At 42.0% G+C, this 18,231-nt stretch overlaps 1 protein-coding gene across 1 annotated transcript in view; it reads right to left on the reverse strand.

The window, feature by feature from the left end:
• LOC139212954 (protein Aster-B-like) overlaps positions 1-18,231 on the reverse strand; it is a 33,754-nt gene that overhangs the window by 3,002 nt on the left and 12,521 nt on the right. Inside the window, exons 5-18 of the mRNA XM_070843537.1 lie at positions 14,348-14,432; positions 14,029-14,132; positions 13,089-13,184; positions 11,095-11,175; positions 10,240-10,355; positions 9,386-9,554; positions 7,262-7,442; positions 6,916-7,059; positions 6,286-6,404; positions 5,972-6,114; positions 1,644-1,747; positions 846-1,058; positions 597-684; positions 96-107 (exon numbers count right to left, since the gene is read on the reverse strand). Coding sequence (XP_070699638.1) covers positions 96-107; positions 597-684; positions 846-1,058; positions 1,644-1,747; positions 5,972-6,114; positions 6,286-6,404; positions 6,916-7,059; positions 7,262-7,442; positions 9,386-9,554; positions 10,240-10,355; positions 11,095-11,175; positions 13,089-13,184; positions 14,029-14,132; positions 14,348-14,432 — 1,655 coding nt within the window. The remainder of the gene's footprint in view (positions 1-95; positions 108-596; positions 685-845; positions 1,059-1,643; positions 1,748-5,971; positions 6,115-6,285; positions 6,405-6,915; positions 7,060-7,261; positions 7,443-9,385; positions 9,555-10,239; positions 10,356-11,094; positions 11,176-13,088; positions 13,185-14,028; positions 14,133-14,347; positions 14,433-18,231) is intronic.

The following is an 18,231-nucleotide window of genomic DNA, read 5'->3' on the forward strand; positions in this document are numbered from 1 at the left end:
AAAACTCAGAGAGCCTGTACAACAGAGCCTTATCTAAGAAGTCACGTAAAGCCCTTTGATGAAATGAATCAGGGCTATGGAAGAAATGAAAGTACCTTATACAGATCCTATGGGATGCAACAGAAAACACGAGAAAAACAAGTAGATTACAAAAGATTGCAACAACAAAAGAACAACAAAACAGATGATGTACTTAATTAAAGGAAATTAAATGACATTAATTCAGATAGCCAAATCAATCATTTAAGTCATTTATCAAGCAAAAATGCCAAATATTCACTTTTTCTTGCTTGTCAAGATATTTGAAAACATGAACCTTCCGTGGGCATTTTAGAGACAAAATGTAACAATTTACTGATTAACTGAAACAACCAACTGACAAATAACTGGTTGCAGACTTACTCTCGTTGCTTGGATTCTACTGAGTAAATTGATGGCAGGAGAACATGATGTCAGGTCTGCTTGATTTGAAGTCCTCGTGCTGAGTTTGAGCGTGAGTGAGGATGTACTTTCTTGCTTTGGGTGTATGATGGAGGATGGATAAAAGATTACCAAGCAAGGGGTAATGACAAAGTACAAATGACACCGTAACTTACACAAGACTGATTAGAAGAAGCAGTCTGGAGATGCTGTAAAGTGCAAGGCCTCCCGGAGCATCGGGTATGTGTCTGGTTTGCGTGGAACCTACAGGAGACATTGTGACAGAATCTCAAAGAGGATGTTGCTGTAGAGGAGCTATATGTAGACTTTTATCTTTCTCAAAGTCACAGTACAGGGAAAGTTCATTTTTCAGAAATCCCTGTCCTGTCGTTCCTGTCAGAGGTGTTGACCTCTGCTGAGCTGACCTGCCACGTGTCTGATGTGGTGGATGTCCTCCTCCTCCTCATCCACAGGCATGGTGATGGGGCTCAAGGCCTTGTCTGTGTTCCCATGCATCTTCAGGTGATGGACCAGCGTCCGTTTCCTCCTCCGGCTGGTGCCACTCCTTAGAGCCTTGGTCTTGGGTGACTGTCCATGAGGCTCCACCGACACTACATCCAACTTATTCAGCTCCAACTCTAAGCAGAGGGAAACCAGACACAAAAGAATGGGAGGCCTGAGGTGTGAAGGTTTCAGTTGGAGCCTCTCACCTGATTTGGTTGTTTGTTTCAAGACTTCCAGATGAAAATTCTATTTCTGTATGTCTGGTGACATGACATGACAGCATTTTGTTTTGAGCCACTTGATGCTAATGCTATCTTGTGTCTTCTTGTTAGGACAGCCAATTTATTAACCTTTTTATCTTAGGAGATTCAGGAGAATTACGCATAATGCTGGTTCTCCAGTGGACTATTATGAGACGATCATGAATCATTTCACTCAGATGACCAGCCTTGTTTATGCAAACAGTGTTTAGTACACAGACAAAGAGCTAAACTAAATGGGAGAGGGAGGATACAGACAGAAGGCAAAGACAGAACGGAAGCATAAACTGACGTAGCTGAACCACAGCTGAATGAGGAAGACTTGATAATGACAGATTATACACATTCATATTTCCTTAATCTCCAGTTTACATTGGACGTGGTGAGGGCAAAGTTAGAAAAAAATCTTCAAAAATACCAGAAATGTCTGTCAGATGTTGTCTGCATTGCGGTGCTGACCTAAGTGTTTGAAGTACTCATCCAGGCCACTCCATGAGTTCCTCTCTATGAAGCCCTTCACAAGCCCCCACGGCTGCTTCCTGTAACGGAGCTCAGTTGACACCCTGCAGGACACACACCCATACACACACGCGTGTGCACAGACACACATGCGCACACACATACACACATAATAAACTTCAAAATTAGGTGTATATTTTTGGCCCTACACTCCAACTTCCAAAATAATTATCATGCTTAAGCTTCGGACTTTTTATTCAAGCAGTGTGGGGATTTTAATATTACCTGTGCTCCTCCGTGATTTTGATTCCAACCGAAGTGCTTATATGACTAATTTTTCACCACACCCTTGTCATAATTACAGCTGTTCTACCTATGCTTATCCTCTTGACATTCAAATACTGTCCAGAGTGACGTCCCTGTACTAAAGTGGGTCTCTATGTGTTTTAACTTGAAGAGCTGCTTGTCTTTCTAGTCTATTTTCTACTTTTATCAGGCCAGTGTGAAATTTGATTATTGTATGAGAATGTAGTCTGTCAGCCCTAACCCTATCAATGGATCACTTTGATACTGGTGAAAAATGAAAAAACGTGATGACCTCAGGTCCTGGTACTTTTCTTTGATTTCTAAGCAATGAATGATCAATGATATTACATGTTTCATTTTTGTTAGTTATGACTAGGATTTTAAGTATGATTTCTGGCTTCAATTCACCTCAAGACAGTACCTTTGCCTTTTTCTATGTATGTTTTGTATGAAATGTTTTACCAAAAGATATGACACTTTATATAACTTGGTTCAGGAACAATGACCACACCTCATTCTCACTTTATTTCCGCACCAAAGTATCTAAGCTCATCATATCCATTTCTTCCCCCTTTGACTCAGTTTTGACATGACTGATGACAAGCATCGTGGTCACTCACCACTATCATGGAACAGGAGCTCTTTCTCATCGCTTCAGATAGCAATCCGTTCAAAGATCAGCTAACTCCTGAAGTTTTGGAGTCTCCTTTATCTCCTACCATCTCAACTTTTCAGTGACCCCGGTTGCACTCAGCCGTCCACATTCCACCGTGCTCGTGACTTCCATCTTCTGATGGCTCCAGCGCTGTCTGACCTTTGGCCAGCAACACCAGGGCATCAAAGAGATGTCGCTCACTCCAGACACCTCTCCCCAACCTCCTCGAGATCCAGGCGCTCTAACGATAGGCGAAGCCTCCATGACTATAACTCCATGAATATAACTCGCCAACATTCCGACTGTCCCCCAACTCCAAACATTTCCCAGTGGACTGTTGCTCGCCTGAAGCAAGTACTCAATCAGCGCAACATTCCTTTTCCTTTTCAAGACCAAACTTTTCAAACTTTTCACAGGCTCCCAACAAAAGAACAATCTTCCACCCCATACATCTCAAACCCTTCCAGGTTCCCAGCAACACGTCTGCAGCAATGTTGGGGACGTTGTGCATTCCAGGGCCGATGAAGCCCTTCCCTCCACATCAGCCTTCTCTGATGGCCAAGTTGTACCAAATCCTGCACAAGCTCTCCCTGCTTTAGAGCTTCCTCATCCCTCTGTTTCCTCTCAACTTTCACTCATAACCCGAGCACATGCATCCCTCTATCACAGCATCCTTTCCTCTTCCCTTTGAGGAAAGGATGCTAGGTACACATACCATGTCCTCTTCACATCCCAAACTGCTGGATGCTTGCAGCAATTCAATCAAGGCACATACTGGGGGACTCAGGGATTTTCCGTGAGCTGCGATCTATGCGGCGCACCTTCTCATCCAGCTACAACACACAGTCTCACAGCCTCGATCCTTCGTGCCCCAGCTCCAAATAAACCAAACCACTGCCCCACCACCATCCATCACCCCTAAACCAGCCAACACCCAGCCAGTTGCCCTCGTTCCTCTTCCCAAAGTTGTGGATAAGAGAGGAAGACCAGTCCTCTACTAGGGCGGGAGGATGGTCTGCAATAATGTCAACAACCTAGGATGCAACTCTTCAAGCTGTCGGTTTCCCCACATTTGTTCCTTCTGCAGTGGAGCCCACGCTAGACATACTTCCAACTACAATCCAACTAAGCACGGCTTATGTGAGCACCTCACACCCAATTAAAATCAACATTCTAGCTTCTGCCCAGTTCGTTAACTTCCGCATACAAGGTTTCACACACGGCTTCCATCCAGGTTTGTAGGTCATGCCCGATCTCTCCTACATTTTCTACAATCAGCCACCTCTTAGCCCGACGCCGCTGACAAATTCTTGGCCAAAGAAGTTAAAGAAGGACTCATGATCGGTCCTTTTTCCAGTCCTCCCTTCCCCACCTTCAGAGTTAGTCCAACTGCTATTGCAATAGCTACAAGGAAATGCTCAGGAAGAAACAGACTCATCATAGACCTCTCTTACTCCCATGGCTCTACCATCCCAAGCATCAACAGCCCCATTCCCAGCCCAGCTCTTGCAGGCAGAGGAGCCTGGTTGTCCAAAGAAGACATCACCACCGCCTTCAAAGTCCTTCCCATCCACCCTGACTACTGGCATCTTTTCTGCGTCCTTTGGAAGGGCACTTACTACTTGGACTCTTTATCTGAAGCACTCTGAAGCACTACAAGCCCCTGTACATCATCCATTTACTTGACAACTTTCTCACCATCTCACCTCCATCTTCTCCCCCAGTGTACGGTCTGAACACTTTGGCATTCCATGAACTGGGAGTTCCCCTCTCCTCAGAAAAAACTGAGGGTCCTTGTACATTCCTGGAGTTCCTTGGCATCATCCTCGACTTCGTCTCAGAAGACCAGAAGACATCCAGCTGTTCAGACGCAGCCCCTTCCATTGGTTTTGGTGACTACCATGGTGGCAGGTAGTTTTCAGCCCCATGGCCCGCTGAGTTCTCTGCACTTACTCCCTCTTCTGCGATCTGCGAAATGTACCCAATCGTCATAGCAGACAATCTTTGGGGGCACGAATGGTCAAAAAAGACAATCGCCATCCACTCTGACAAAAGTGCAATCGTAGGCATTATCAACTAAGGACAATCACATTCGTCTAGACATAATGCAATTTGTGTGGAGGCTCATCTTGGTTTTGGCCTAGCACCTGTTATCCGAGCCTTCCACATCCTGGGTCACAAAAACTCAATCGCTGATTCATTGTATCGCTTCTTGTTCCAGAAATTCAGACAATTGGCACCAGCTGCCGATCTCTGTCTGATCCCACTGTTTTCAGCCACCATCTTCAACTGACCCCACAGCTAGATCAATTAGTTACTGCTTCCCAAGATGTTAATCAAAGGTCTTTGTAAGGCCAAATTGCATCCTGCACCAAAGCATTTGCCCCTCACATCAGACCTCCTCTCCTGGTGCATCCAAGTATCTATGTTCCTCCTGTCTTTCTTCAGTTTCCTTCCTTCGGTTGTTCAGTTCACCTTCATCATGCATCTCCATTTCCATGGATTCCTCCGACATACTCGTCTTCCACCTTAAATCCAGAATTTCCCCCCTGGGGATCAATAAAGTATTTCTATCTACCTATCTAAACACAGCAAGACTAACCAGGTGCGCCTCAACCCATCTATCTGTTTCGGCTCGACTCTTATCTTAGTCCACACAAACCAATTTAAGACTACCTAAATTTAAAACTAGTCCACCGCCACTTTCGGCAAATCTTATTTCGATACAGAGTATCTCCTGAGCTTTACTCTGGGCATTCATTTCACATTGGAGCCACCTCAGCTGCTTCTATGTACTTGTTCTATGTACCATAGTTACATCCACAATGACCTGAACTACATAAGAAACGCTAAAATGCATCTTGCCATCTGAAGCATCTATTTAGAGGATCTCATTTACAAGAAAATGAGAAGAGACGGCTCGACTCCCCGGCTCCCTCCTGTTTTCATGTTGCCAGCCGACATGATCCATCTACATATTCTGTCCATCAGGCCACAACATCAATTCTTTCCCCTATCCTTCTACCCTCACGCCTTCATCCTTCATCCCTCAACCTTCCATCCTTCCTACCTACTTCAACCCAGCCATACTTCCTCACTTTCTAATAAACTTTTTGAAATTGACAACTTTATTGGCATGGTCTTTGTTCGTGAACCGAGAGATTATTGTAAAGTTTTGATCTGTCATGATCATGCAATACATTTTGAGTGTGAGACAACCTTTAAACACATGATTCGAAGCAACCTTCTTTGTTCTTTTCTCAAAAAATGACTACTTCATTATAGAAATATTACAATCTTCTAAAAACTCTTGTCTCTTTCTTCTTGTCATGAAACATATATGAGAGTGAAATATTGTCCTCCTCACCTCAGACGACACTTGTTCTTGGCCGCTCTGGTGAGCATGTAGCGGTTGAGAGTGTAGAAGTAGTCGTGGTAGGGCACGTCATGGGCGATCACCTCTGCATCTATAATGTAGCACTCATTCTCCTGGCTCGCGCTGTACAGAGTCTGAACTCATAACAGCACACAGTCAAACACGACTTCTGCCAGCAAACACTCAGAATTTAGGTTTACAAAGTTTACAACACTGATTTCTAATAAAATGTAACAAATTAATTATTCAAACTATATCATTTATTGAGCCTTCACAGGGCCGTGGCTCATCAAATGTCCACTGACCTGTGTTTCAGTAACTGTAGCTGTCTTGGGAGCCAAAGGATTATTCAGAGCTATGGTGTACATGATCTCTCTTGTCTGGTTTCCATCCTGCTCTTTCCTCCACGGGTGATACACCACATCTGCAAGAAAAATATGAAAAGGAAACTTAAAGGGATAGAGTTTGTTAAAGGATAGGTTTTTCAACCTATCTGTTCAACCAGGCTGTTTGGAAAAATTTGGAAATCCTATTCTAATGCACTTTCAATGGCAGTGGTGGGGAACAGTGGTCTTTGACAGTCCTCATTTTGTGCAATAATTTATTGCAAAGTATATGTGAAGCTTCTCTGAGGCATCAGCAGTCTAGGTTAGACAAATCAACTCCATAGTTGCAGCCTTTTTAGTAGACAGTTCCCTCTTTGTTTCCCCGTTTAACTGCAGCGAAAGATACTTTTGCACGCGAGGAGGACTTATTTCTCTTACTTACAAAGGAGTTGATCTTTTAATGTCACACTAGTCACACACACATTGGCATACACATTACTGAACAAAGAACTGAGAACTTTCCTCATGCTTAGTTTGTTCCACTTTACATTGACTTTTTTGGAGTGATGATCTCATTTTGTTTTGGTTTATCGTTTATGATGGGTTTACCTGAGAACCTCCTCTGCCCCCGAAAGTCTCTGATGAACTCAGACTCAGTGAAGAGTAAATCATACATTTTGTCCACGCCGAACTTGTATACCCCGTTGATGTATTGCCTGCCACTCAGGTCCTCGTGAAAAGCCTGCACCTCACCTGCACAAAAACAAGTTATATGTGAGTGTGTTGTGGGGAGAAAACTGAAGAGACATTTAAAAATCACACAAAAAATCTACAGCAATCAACAAACACACTTTGGTTTTATATTGAGTGGGGCAACTTTACATATACTTTACACAATTACATATCTAAAAGTGATTCCTTATTTCTTTGTATGTGGCAGGGTGATTTCAAACACCTTCATCATGCGTTTCAGATGAGTCGCTGAGCTCGGTGGGCAGGTCCTGGTTGATGTTTAGCTCCAGTGACGGTGAAGGGACGTGGCTGCTGTGCTGGCCGCAGCGGTTCTCGGGCAAGGGAAGGGTCAGGAGGTCAGCATCAGGGAGAGGGCTGGACACGTCCACAGGGGGCAGGTCATACTCCTGGACCAAGAGCCAACAAGAGCGACCAGTAAAACTGGTGAAAGCAGGGATCTCCACTGTTTAAAAGGATGCTCTAGTGATTTAGTAGCCTAGTCCACCTCCATGATGTTGGGGGACTTAAGAAGACAGATTTAAAAAAAGAATGGTTAAAGTTGAAGCAGAGGCCGAGATAATGCATTGATTATGCTCCAGAAACAGTGGATCCTACATTTCCCACAATGCAGCCCATAGCAGAGAAGAAAGGCCCTTTTGCCCTTTCTTTCAAACTCCATACCTTTGGTGTTTAATACAAATTGTGCATATATTGTTTACACGTGAAACTTTACGTATGTATGTGAAGCTTGTATGTGAAGTTTGAATATATGGAATCAAGTGTGAAAATATGGTATGGTGAATATGATGACATCAGATTTCATACAATATAATATATATATATATATAGTACGTAAGTTAAAAGTTTGGACACACCGTCTTATTCAATGGTTTTTCTTCATTTCTATTATTTTTCTACATCATAGATTAATATTGAAGACAAACAAATGTAAATATGTTTTATAACTTAAATTCTTCAAGGTAGTCACCTTTTGCTTTGATGACAGCTTTGCACACTCATTCTCTCATTCTCTCAGTCAGCTTCATGAGGTCGTCATCTGGAATGGTTTTCATTTAACATGTGTGCTTTGTCAAGAGTTCATTTGTGGAATTTCTTGCCTTCTTAATGTGGTTGAGACCATCAGTTGTAGCACACAGCTCTATACAGTAAATAGCTCTATTCGACTACTGTTCTAATCCATATTATGGCAAGAAACACTCAACTAAGTAAAGAGAAATGACAGTCCATCATTACTTTAAGACATGAAGGTCAGTCAATCAGGAAAATTTCAACAAATTATCATTTAGTTAGAGTTACCAGCATCAGAAATCACAAATTAACAGTACCTCAGATTAGAGCCCACATAAATGCTTCACAGAGACACATCTCAACATCAACTGTAGAAGCCACTACTGAGGAAGATCAAGAGGAAGAAGGGAATTGCTTGGGCCAAGAAACACAAGGAATGGACATTAGACCAGTGAAAATCTGTACTTTGGTCTGATGAGTCCAAATCTGAGATTTTTGGTCCCATCCCCCCTGTCTTTGTGAGATGCAAGAAAGGTGATCGGATGGTTTCTACATGTGTGGTTCCCACTGTGAAGCATGGAGGAGGAAGTGTGATGGTGTGGGGGTTTGGGGCTTTGCTGGTGACACTGTTGGTGATTTATTCAAAATTCAAGGCACACTTTGAATACTCAAAGCGCTTTTACATCACATCCTCATTCACCCATTCACACATCATTCATACAGGAAGAATTTAAGTTGGAGGAGACTATTCTTTCACACACATTCACACACTGAAGCAATGCTACAAGAATAAGTTGGGGTTCAGAGTCTTGCCCAAGGACACCTCGACATGCTGAGCCGGGGATGGAACGGACGACAATGTAAGGGCTTGTTGACCAACAAGGCAAGTGATGGAGGGCTCCGTCAGATGACATGGCCTCTTTGTTAAACACCTTGTTTGTTACATGATTCCACATGAGTTCCTTCACAGTTTTGAAGTCTTCAATATTAATCTACAATGTAGAAAATAACAAAAGTAAAGAAAAACCATTGAATGAGAAGGTGCGTCAAAACGTTTGACTAGTACTGTATATGTTTGTTGATGTACATTGTGTATGCTGTATAGCCTTCTTTTGTTCTCAGCACTATGTGTATATAAAGTAAGAGCTGCTGGAGTTGAATTCCCTGCATGTTTTACACATATCTGGCCAATAAATGTAATCCTGATTTGGAAACATTTATTATCAGTACATTTACTAGCAGCACAGGAGTCTCTACATGACACAGTGTCCTATTTCCTGTAGTAACAAAGAGTTAAATGGCTGTCCTGCCTACTTACAGAGACTGAAGAGTCCATGCTGGTCAGCTCTGGTGGAGCGTTATTGGGGAAGACTTTGTGGGGCAGGACGGGACTGATATCAAGCTTGGCCTCAGTATTCTTGGCAAGCATGTTGCTGGTGTCGTTGTTGTGCTCATTGTTTTCCTCCACAGGCAGCTCTTCGCAGTAACTACACCATGGAGACGGACAGCAGCTGTAGGTCAAGGTTAGCAGCTTGCTGCACACTGCCCGCACTGGGCTACACACATGCATGGGCGTGATGAAAGTGGCCATGATTTTTGGTTTTTGTAACTGATTCTCCTGCATGATGTACATCAAATATTCAGACTGTTTGAAAAATACCAAAAAATTGCAAGTTTAAAGACACTCACAAGCGCACACACACACTCACACAAATATCTCTGTCTGTCTCTGTCTCCTACGTATCTCATTTTAGGATGATTTGCCTGTGCATCACTTTGACTTTTCAAAGTTAAAGTCTGTTTTTATCCATCCCTTCTTCTGTGCAGGGTTTTAGCAAAGTACATACCCACATAATCTCAATTTATCTGTTTTTATATGCAGAATATTTGTTCACTATGTTTGATTTGAATGCCTACAAGACTATTAACTCAAAAATTCAAACTGCAATTTTAGCAATTCTTATGTAAAGGAAGATTTTTTCTTAAGGAAACAAATTGTTTTCCACAATTGCCCACAAAGTAAGGGAGTAAGGATGGAGAGAGCCAGACAAAAATAAATTGTCATGTTACACAAAACATGATTACATTAGACATATGTTTCACCATGAGTGAGTAAAGTGTAAGATGAAATGGAACATATGATGCAAACACTATGGTTGTGTTTAAACTCACCCCATGGTGTTGAAATCCTCATCAGGAGGGACATAGTCTTCATCATCGCTGGTCAGGCCAAGTTCGTTACCGTAACACTGATGGACAAAGTGCCACAGCTCTTTTGGACATAAAGGCTAAGAGAGGAACACAGAATGAAGGTACAGAGACAGAGACATGCAAGTGATTAGTAGTAGTTTTGCATATATTTTTTGGGATTGCCCCAAATTATATGATTTTTGAAGCCTGAAATCAAATCTGTCTCAAATACAGACATTTCTTTGGAACTATGTAACCTAATACTAGGGAACTTTTGTACAGATATATTAGAAATAAAGAAAAATAAATACATTGTAAATAAAATCTATGTGTTTGGAGTTGTGGTAAAAATGATCAGCATTAACTGGCTTAAAAAATTCCGAACTCTAGGCCATCAGAAGGAACGATAAAATAAGATGAACTGCATGTGGAATATTACAGTGCCCACCCAATTTAAGATGGATACTTATTTAGAAAAATTTACCTCTGTAATCATGTACTCATTAATTTGAAATGCACTATAAAATATATATAAATATCTGCTTGTACAAATGAGGCTGTTTAACCTCATCAACGCTGGCTGGGTCGTGTTGATGGATGATGCCAGTTTACATCACTGATGATGCATCCAAGTGCATTGTGAGATGTATAAAAGAACTTAAGTATCTCCTCAGTAACATTTGGTGCATTTTGTATTCTCACTTGATGTACTTTGTTTACACCTTGTTTAATCTCCTCCTTTAACTAAATAACCAGGTTGACCAGGTTCTAATGTAGTACATTTAATTGGTTACAGCAGCATTCCTGCCAAAGCAACGACACTGTGGTTAGTCTCACCTTCTCTAGAAGAGCATTTTGCCACAGTCGAAACATCATCATGTACGTCCGGTCCCTCGCCCCAAATGAGGTGAAAAAGTGCTGAGGGAAGAGCACAGTTAACAGTAATAGTTTTAATGAAGCAAACTAACGCCAGTGTATCAACCCAGTCTTACAGAAGTTCATGAAATTGTCTCGAAATTTTATCTATGAATATGAATATGAATTTCTCATTTTTTTCATGTCCCTGTTAAATATTACCAACATTACAACACTACCGTTAAGGCCATTAGTTTGAATTATTTTCTCCTCACTTCTAAATATACGATCAAGTTTTGTTGTCCGTTTTACATACCGGAAGTGGTGTCATTATCCATGAGCCTCATCCACCTTTTTCTATGGAGACAAACACATCTACTTTGCATTAATTGACTATGATACAAAAATCTTGTTTACACTAATGAACTAAATCATAGATCATCTGTAGGGATTGAATTTGTCTGTACTAGATATTTGATTTCTGCATTATTTATATCATCAAAATAAAGTACACCATGTTTTGGCTGCGTTCAACTATTGTTTCGGGCTCATTCATTGTCAGCTGGCTTCATTCCATTAAGAACTGGCAGCAATTCTTAATGGAACGAAGCCAACTTCATTCCATTAAGAATTGCTGCCAGTTGGCCATAAGCTGATCCAAACACCCCCGATTCTTTTGAGAAAAGGATTTTTATAGCCTGTGATTGGAAAATACAAAGTTGCTTATTTAATTTTACAGTTAGAAGAATATGTGACTGACTCAAAGCAATAAAGCACTCCAACATTTTGTGTGTGTGTGTGTGTGTGTGTGTGTGCATCAAACTTTGTACAATGTCCATATAAATGGGATGAAGATGTGGTTATCAAACTGGATTTTACACTTCACATACCTCATTTAATCCTGCACTTGTCACTTTCATATATTTAATCAAACTGGACTTTAAATGAATCGCATCCAACCTCCACAATTTAATTATATCGACATGTCACATTTAATTTTTGCTTTTTGTTTCTTGGGCCTTCATATTTGTTTATTCATAGAACAGTCCATATTTCCTTTGTGATGCTGCTTCCACTATGGAAAACGGATCAAAAATCGTGATTGTTTTTTAAATGAAGGTGGAAATAATTCAAACTAATGGCCTTAATGGTAGTCCACCGTACTGTTGAGCTATCAAGGACACTGTCGTGTTTTTATGTTGGGAAAGGAAGGAGCAACAGTGAGGAAAAGCAGAGCATCTATGCCTCTATAGAAACTGTCGAGCCGCTTCCATTCACAAAGACTGGCAAAAAAACCTGATCTTTCAGGATGGAAGGAGAGATAAATTAAAATAGATGGTCATAGCATTGTTGATTATCAAGCACACGTTTTTGTTCAGCAGCGGCCCCTCCGGACCGAAAAAAAGGAACATAAGATGAGAAATAACAGCACAGCTTATGTGCTCCCACGTCATACAGAAATCCTCCTGAGAGGAAAAAAGACGAGATGCAGACACGAAAATATAATCCAATAGAAATACATGAGTTTGAAATTCAGGCTCAGGGACATGAAGAAATGAGAAATGCGTATCCATGGACATGAAATAATAGATTAAATTATTTCATAACTATGTCATGAACGTCTGTAAGACTGGGTTGACTGTATCTAGGAACACAAATATACTGAGTGTCAACATGCTAAACAAACGGCTGCATCTACATTCTAAAAAGTAACCTATCATCACCAAAATGAGTCTGCAATATTGTACAATAAGTAATATAATCAGATTATTCTGTACTTTGTGTTCCTCTCCAAGACAAACAATACATTTGAACTCTTTTGCCATTAATAACATGTGGTTGCCTTAAATACAACAAATAGAGGAAACACTTCAACCCTACTTTGTAATTCAATAACAAGCATTACAACATTTGAAATGAGCCTGCTCAGACAGTACAGCGGTGTATATTGAAGTTAAGGATGTGGATCTGCCAACCCTTTCATTGTCAGTACACAGCTGGATAGCATTGGGGATGAGACGGGCGGTCTTCTCCTTTGTCATGGAACAGATGTCCTTCAATCGGACCATCAGCTTGAGAGTAAAGAGTAGAAGATGTCACTTATTGTGTGCCAACTGCTGTATACTTTTAGAAAATCATTTTTATCCTCATTGATTCTTTATATCGAAAATAAACAAATCAAAATCAAAAGACTTTTTCCCCATTCACACACAAAACAAAAGAAATGGCTGGAAGAAAATGATTAAAAAGCTTTTCTGTCACAACCACCCAGAAATAAGTTTTTGTACAGAGATTGATCCAAATGGTCCAAAAAAAATGGTCCTCTCAGCGCTGTCTTGTTAAATTATTTTCATATTCAGCAGTTCGGCCCTAGATGGAATCTAACGTACATGTTCTATGTATCCTAAAACAGAGATGCCTGTGGAAATCTGTTGGCACCATCTTGGATCACAGTATCTAGTTTTCTTAGCACATCCCTGGTTGTAATAGCTAGCAGAGCAATATCATAGTAGGAGGTGAGTGTTTGATTATTAGTTGGCAAAAACTTTGCAAAGATATTGGTTGAGTTCAAACTAATTCATTTCTCCCGTGTTCTCCTCCCCCTGATCTACTAACACAAGCTCTATTTTGTACAATATAGTTGTGCTCTATATAGTACTATGTACACTAAGCAGTGCCCACTTTTGAGAGGACTTGATCAAATTCCTTTAGTTACTACACCCCACCCGCAGATTGAATTCCACTCAGAATTCTGTCACATTACAGAAGCTAAAGATGCTCTAACAATGTCAGTCACAAAGTAAAACAATCCAGTCAACCATCACTGTTGTGTGGCACAAAAATAAGTGCTTAATATGAAAATTGTTAAACTATGAGAGGTACACTGTAGCTGTCAAGTTAGATGAGCGTCCTCACCAGGGTTTCCCATCGGAAGATGTTGCTGTAGAAACAAATCCAGTTCTCTGAGAGGTAGAGGCGTCCCTGCAGAAGAATGTCCCGCTGCAGGGCACAGGAATAATCTGGAAGGAGTTCAAGGTCAAAAGTCAAGAAATGATAAAGGTCTGTGGGTCATCCACTAGTCAGAAGATAGATAGAGCAGTTGACAGCAATTAGAGCCTACAGGGCATCACAAAGTTTATTTGATGCATTATGTTTATCCTGCAATTGAAGTATATTGTAACTATTGTATACTGTAAACATGAGGTGTATCCATCTCTGTGTGGTTTAGACTCACCCACAATGAGGCGCTCAGAGTCAGGCAGCTGCTTGAAAAGCTTCCTGAAGTCCTCATTACGCTGCTTGTAGGTGGGACTCAATACCTACGGAGAATACATAGAGACAGTAACAGACAGAGAGTGTGTGTGTGTGTGTGTGTGTGTGTGTCTATACAAACATTTACAATCACTGATTTTCCATCCAACCCAGAGAGAGGGAGCCATCTTTGAGGGGGCAAAAGTTTACATCCAGAATGAAATGTAGATGGCTTTTAAGTGTGACAGAAATTATATGATCTAAATATTTTTTATTTACAGTAGTGCCGTGGCTCTAGGCTCTTTGTGAACTTTGGTGATCATCTTACTTTTTACTGAGTTCCATCATCAGGTCAAAATTTCAATTTGTGGAAAATACCTGCAAAATCAATGACATTTCCTGAAGCCTCAGCTGTACTTATGTTACATTTTGTGTTAGGAAATATTAGCATGTGAACACACTAATGCCATAAATACATTTTGATGGGACTGTCTCACAATGTGAACATACTGTCCAACTACAACAGGAAAAACATTAAGAAATGATGGGTCATCACCCTAACCCTAAACTAGCTTTTTTCTGCCTAATGCACAATGAATGATCACCTTGTCTTTGATAGACAATAAAAACATGCTCTGACAGACATGGAGCAGAGCTGACACTGCAGATGAAGCATTGGGAAAATAGTTTCTGATCAGTGAACAAGTGATAAATGAATGTCCTCTTCAGTTTAACCCAATCAGACTGAAGAATGGGGACATGTGAGGGGAATGAGCCGCAGCTATAATATCCCGAGCAGATGAATTCTGAGCTCTTTGCCTTTTTCTCAGGAATGTCAGAAAATGCGTATCCTCAACAAGTCTGATCAAAGCAAAGCTCAAACCTACTGTTTCTGGAAGTTACGCTGCACTTATCTGTCAAAAGAGGACCAGGAGGCACATATGGAGGCTGAAATACACACATTTGGACCCTACATTCAAAACTGAATTTTAATACTAGTAGTTCTATATCTTCACTGTCTGATATTTTTCCTAATGGTTACTAAACTTTTGGTCATGTTTAACTCTTTCTCAACAACTTCTTTAAACTTTCAACTAGCTTTAAAGAAATTATGTCTTTTCGCTAACACTTCTGTTGTTGTGCTATGGTCCAGTGCACAGGTAGATAGAAACTTACAGCAGGGATCTCCTCTACTGCCCAGTGGTGCCACTGGGCCGACTTCTCCGCTCCAGGCTCCACTTCGCACTCACAGTTTGTTTCAGCCTCTAAATTGAGAGCTGATGAACTTGGATTCTGCGCTAATGTCATCTTTCCTCTTTTTATAGTTTGTCTTGTCCCATCTCTTTGTCTTTGCGTCAACCTCTTAGTTTGTAGAAACTCAGTTCAGAGATTTGATTTAAATGCACACAAACCCCCAAATATTTTTTCAGAGAAATGAACTCAGAGTTGTCCTCTGTCTGATATCCCAAAGGAAAAAAACGATTCGATGATTCACAATTCCAAGGACCAGCTTGACTGAGTTTTTGCAGCAGACACTCATCACTTCAGGCAGAATGTTCTCCTCTTTGTCTCTGTCCATCAGCACCATAACTCCACCCATGCAACACACGCTCCTGATGTCCAACTCCAACAATAATGCTTGTTGAGTAAAAGACCAGTTATGACTGGAGCAGCACAGAGCTACATTTTTCCAAGATTCCTCCTTAAGCATTGCTCTGTGACAGCGCAGTGTTTGGAAGAAGTGCAGGAGGTGGGAGGAGTCTGTGTGAGTGTGTTTTTGTGGTCGAAAAGATTGGGGGAGGTCCAAGGAAAGTTTACTAAAGTTCCTCAGGAGAGAGAGAGAGAGACAGAGTGTGTGTGTGTGTGTGTGTGTGTGTGTGTGTGTGTGTGTGTGTGTGAGAGAGAGAGAGTTTTTGCTCGTGTGCATATTGTAAAGGAGGCCTCTTCTAAATTTACATTTCACTCCAGCCTTTCCTCTTGTCTGACTGTGATGGACGACAACCAAAACAACAGGAAGTGGAAGAACCAGTACACTTCCTGGAGAAGCTTGAGTGTGTGTGTGTGTGTGTGTGTGTGTGTGTGCTTTTTGAGGTCTGAAATGCTGCACTGATTATACTAATAATACTTATACTAATCACTAATAATGTTTTTCAGTTTCCCTTTGACTTTTTCAGTATTTAACCTGACCTACCACATTTCACCAGCCATAACCGAGTCCTTAGAGTCCTTAGACAGGGTCATTACACGGCTTGCCATGCACCCGTGTAATGGCCCCCGTGAGGGGTGGGCCCACAGGGCCACCGCCCTCTACGTTATTCCTTCGGGTTTGGGCCGGCTGGGCCCCATGGATCCAAGCCCGGCCACCAGACACTCGCCAACAAGCTCCCGTCTCAGGTCTGGTTCTAGAGGGGGGCCCCGGTTTCCCTAACACGGGCGAGAGAACACTGAACTTTTGGCTCCGCTTCATACAGGGGATTTTTTTAATTGCTCTTAGTCTGGCCCTTCCTCTGGAACCACTTTGCCTTGGGAGACCCTACCAGGGGCTATAGCCCCCGACAACACAGCTCCCAGGTTCACAGGGGCGCAACCCCACCACTATGATAAGGTGGCGATTCTTTCGGGGAGCCTCTGTAGGGTGTCTGGGCTCAACTTTAGAGATAGAGTGAGGAGGGGCTTGGAGTAGAGCCGCTGCTCCTTCACATTGATAGGAGCCAGCTGAGCTGGTTCAGGCATCTGGTCAGGATGCCTCCTGGGAGCCTTCCTTTGGAGGTTTACCGAGCCCATCCCACTGGGAGAAGGCCCCGGGCAGACCGACAACTTGCTGGGGGGATTATATATCTGGTAGCACCTCGGGGTCCCTCAGGAGGAGCTGGAAAGCGTTGCTATGGAGAATGACGTCTGGACTGCCCTTCTCGACCTGTTGCCACTGCGAACCTCGCCATGATAAGCGGAAGATAATGGATGGATGAATGGATGGATGGATGGATGGATGAATGGATGGATGGATGGATGGATGGATGGACTCCAGTTCACCGGCCTACACACCTGCAGTCTCCACACACCTGTACCAGATTCACAATCAAGCCACCTACACCTCTCCAGCCTTCGAAAGACCGTCTCAGTCCTCCACTCTTTGCCAGATCGTCCATTACCCTGCCGTGATTCCCAGCACCAGCTCCTCCACCAGCCTGCTCCTCCTCGCCTCCGCCTCCTTGCCTCCGCTCTGGCCCTGTTTCCCCCCCAGGTTGCCTGCTCTCGCCCCTGGCCCTGGGATCCACCAGTTAGCCTTCGACTCTCGCCCTGGAGACTGTTAATTCCTGATTCCCCACTACCTTCCACCGAATAAACTTGCTTTTTCTTCTAACCAGAAACGCCAGTCTCTTGTGTCTGCATTTCGGGGTCCAGCCAGTTTAGTTAGACATAACAGTTTCCTTATAAAATCCTATAAGGTGAAGAAGATGGAGAGGATTCACTTGTAAAAATGTGTATCACATGCTAGCTCTGCAGCTCTGCTAACAAAAGCAGCTTCTAGCTTGCCATATGTCAATCCTGTTCATTCTGTTCTCTTGTCCTGTCTAAATTAATATTTAGCCAGCTAATCTCAAATAAATACATACATATAACAATTCAACACCTTATGAAAAGCAAATCTCTTTTTTGCCCACATCTTTATGTCTATTATGTCCTCAGACGTTTTCCTTGTGGCCATTCTGATGACAAACTCAGTGTGTATATTATCATGAGTGCAACTGAAACTCATCCAAAACCAAGTGTTGGCAATATTGTATTCATCCTAGATTCTCAACTAAATTGTTAGTGGTGCTATACAAGTAAAGATCATTTACCATTTACCATATGCATCATCTA

The sequence above is a fragment of the Pempheris klunzingeri genome, chromosome 14 (assembly GCF_042242105.1).
Source record: "Pempheris klunzingeri isolate RE-2024b chromosome 14, fPemKlu1.hap1, whole genome shotgun sequence".
In the NCBI taxonomy this organism is placed as follows: Eukaryota; Metazoa; Chordata; class Actinopteri; order Acropomatiformes; family Pempheridae; genus Pempheris; species Pempheris klunzingeri.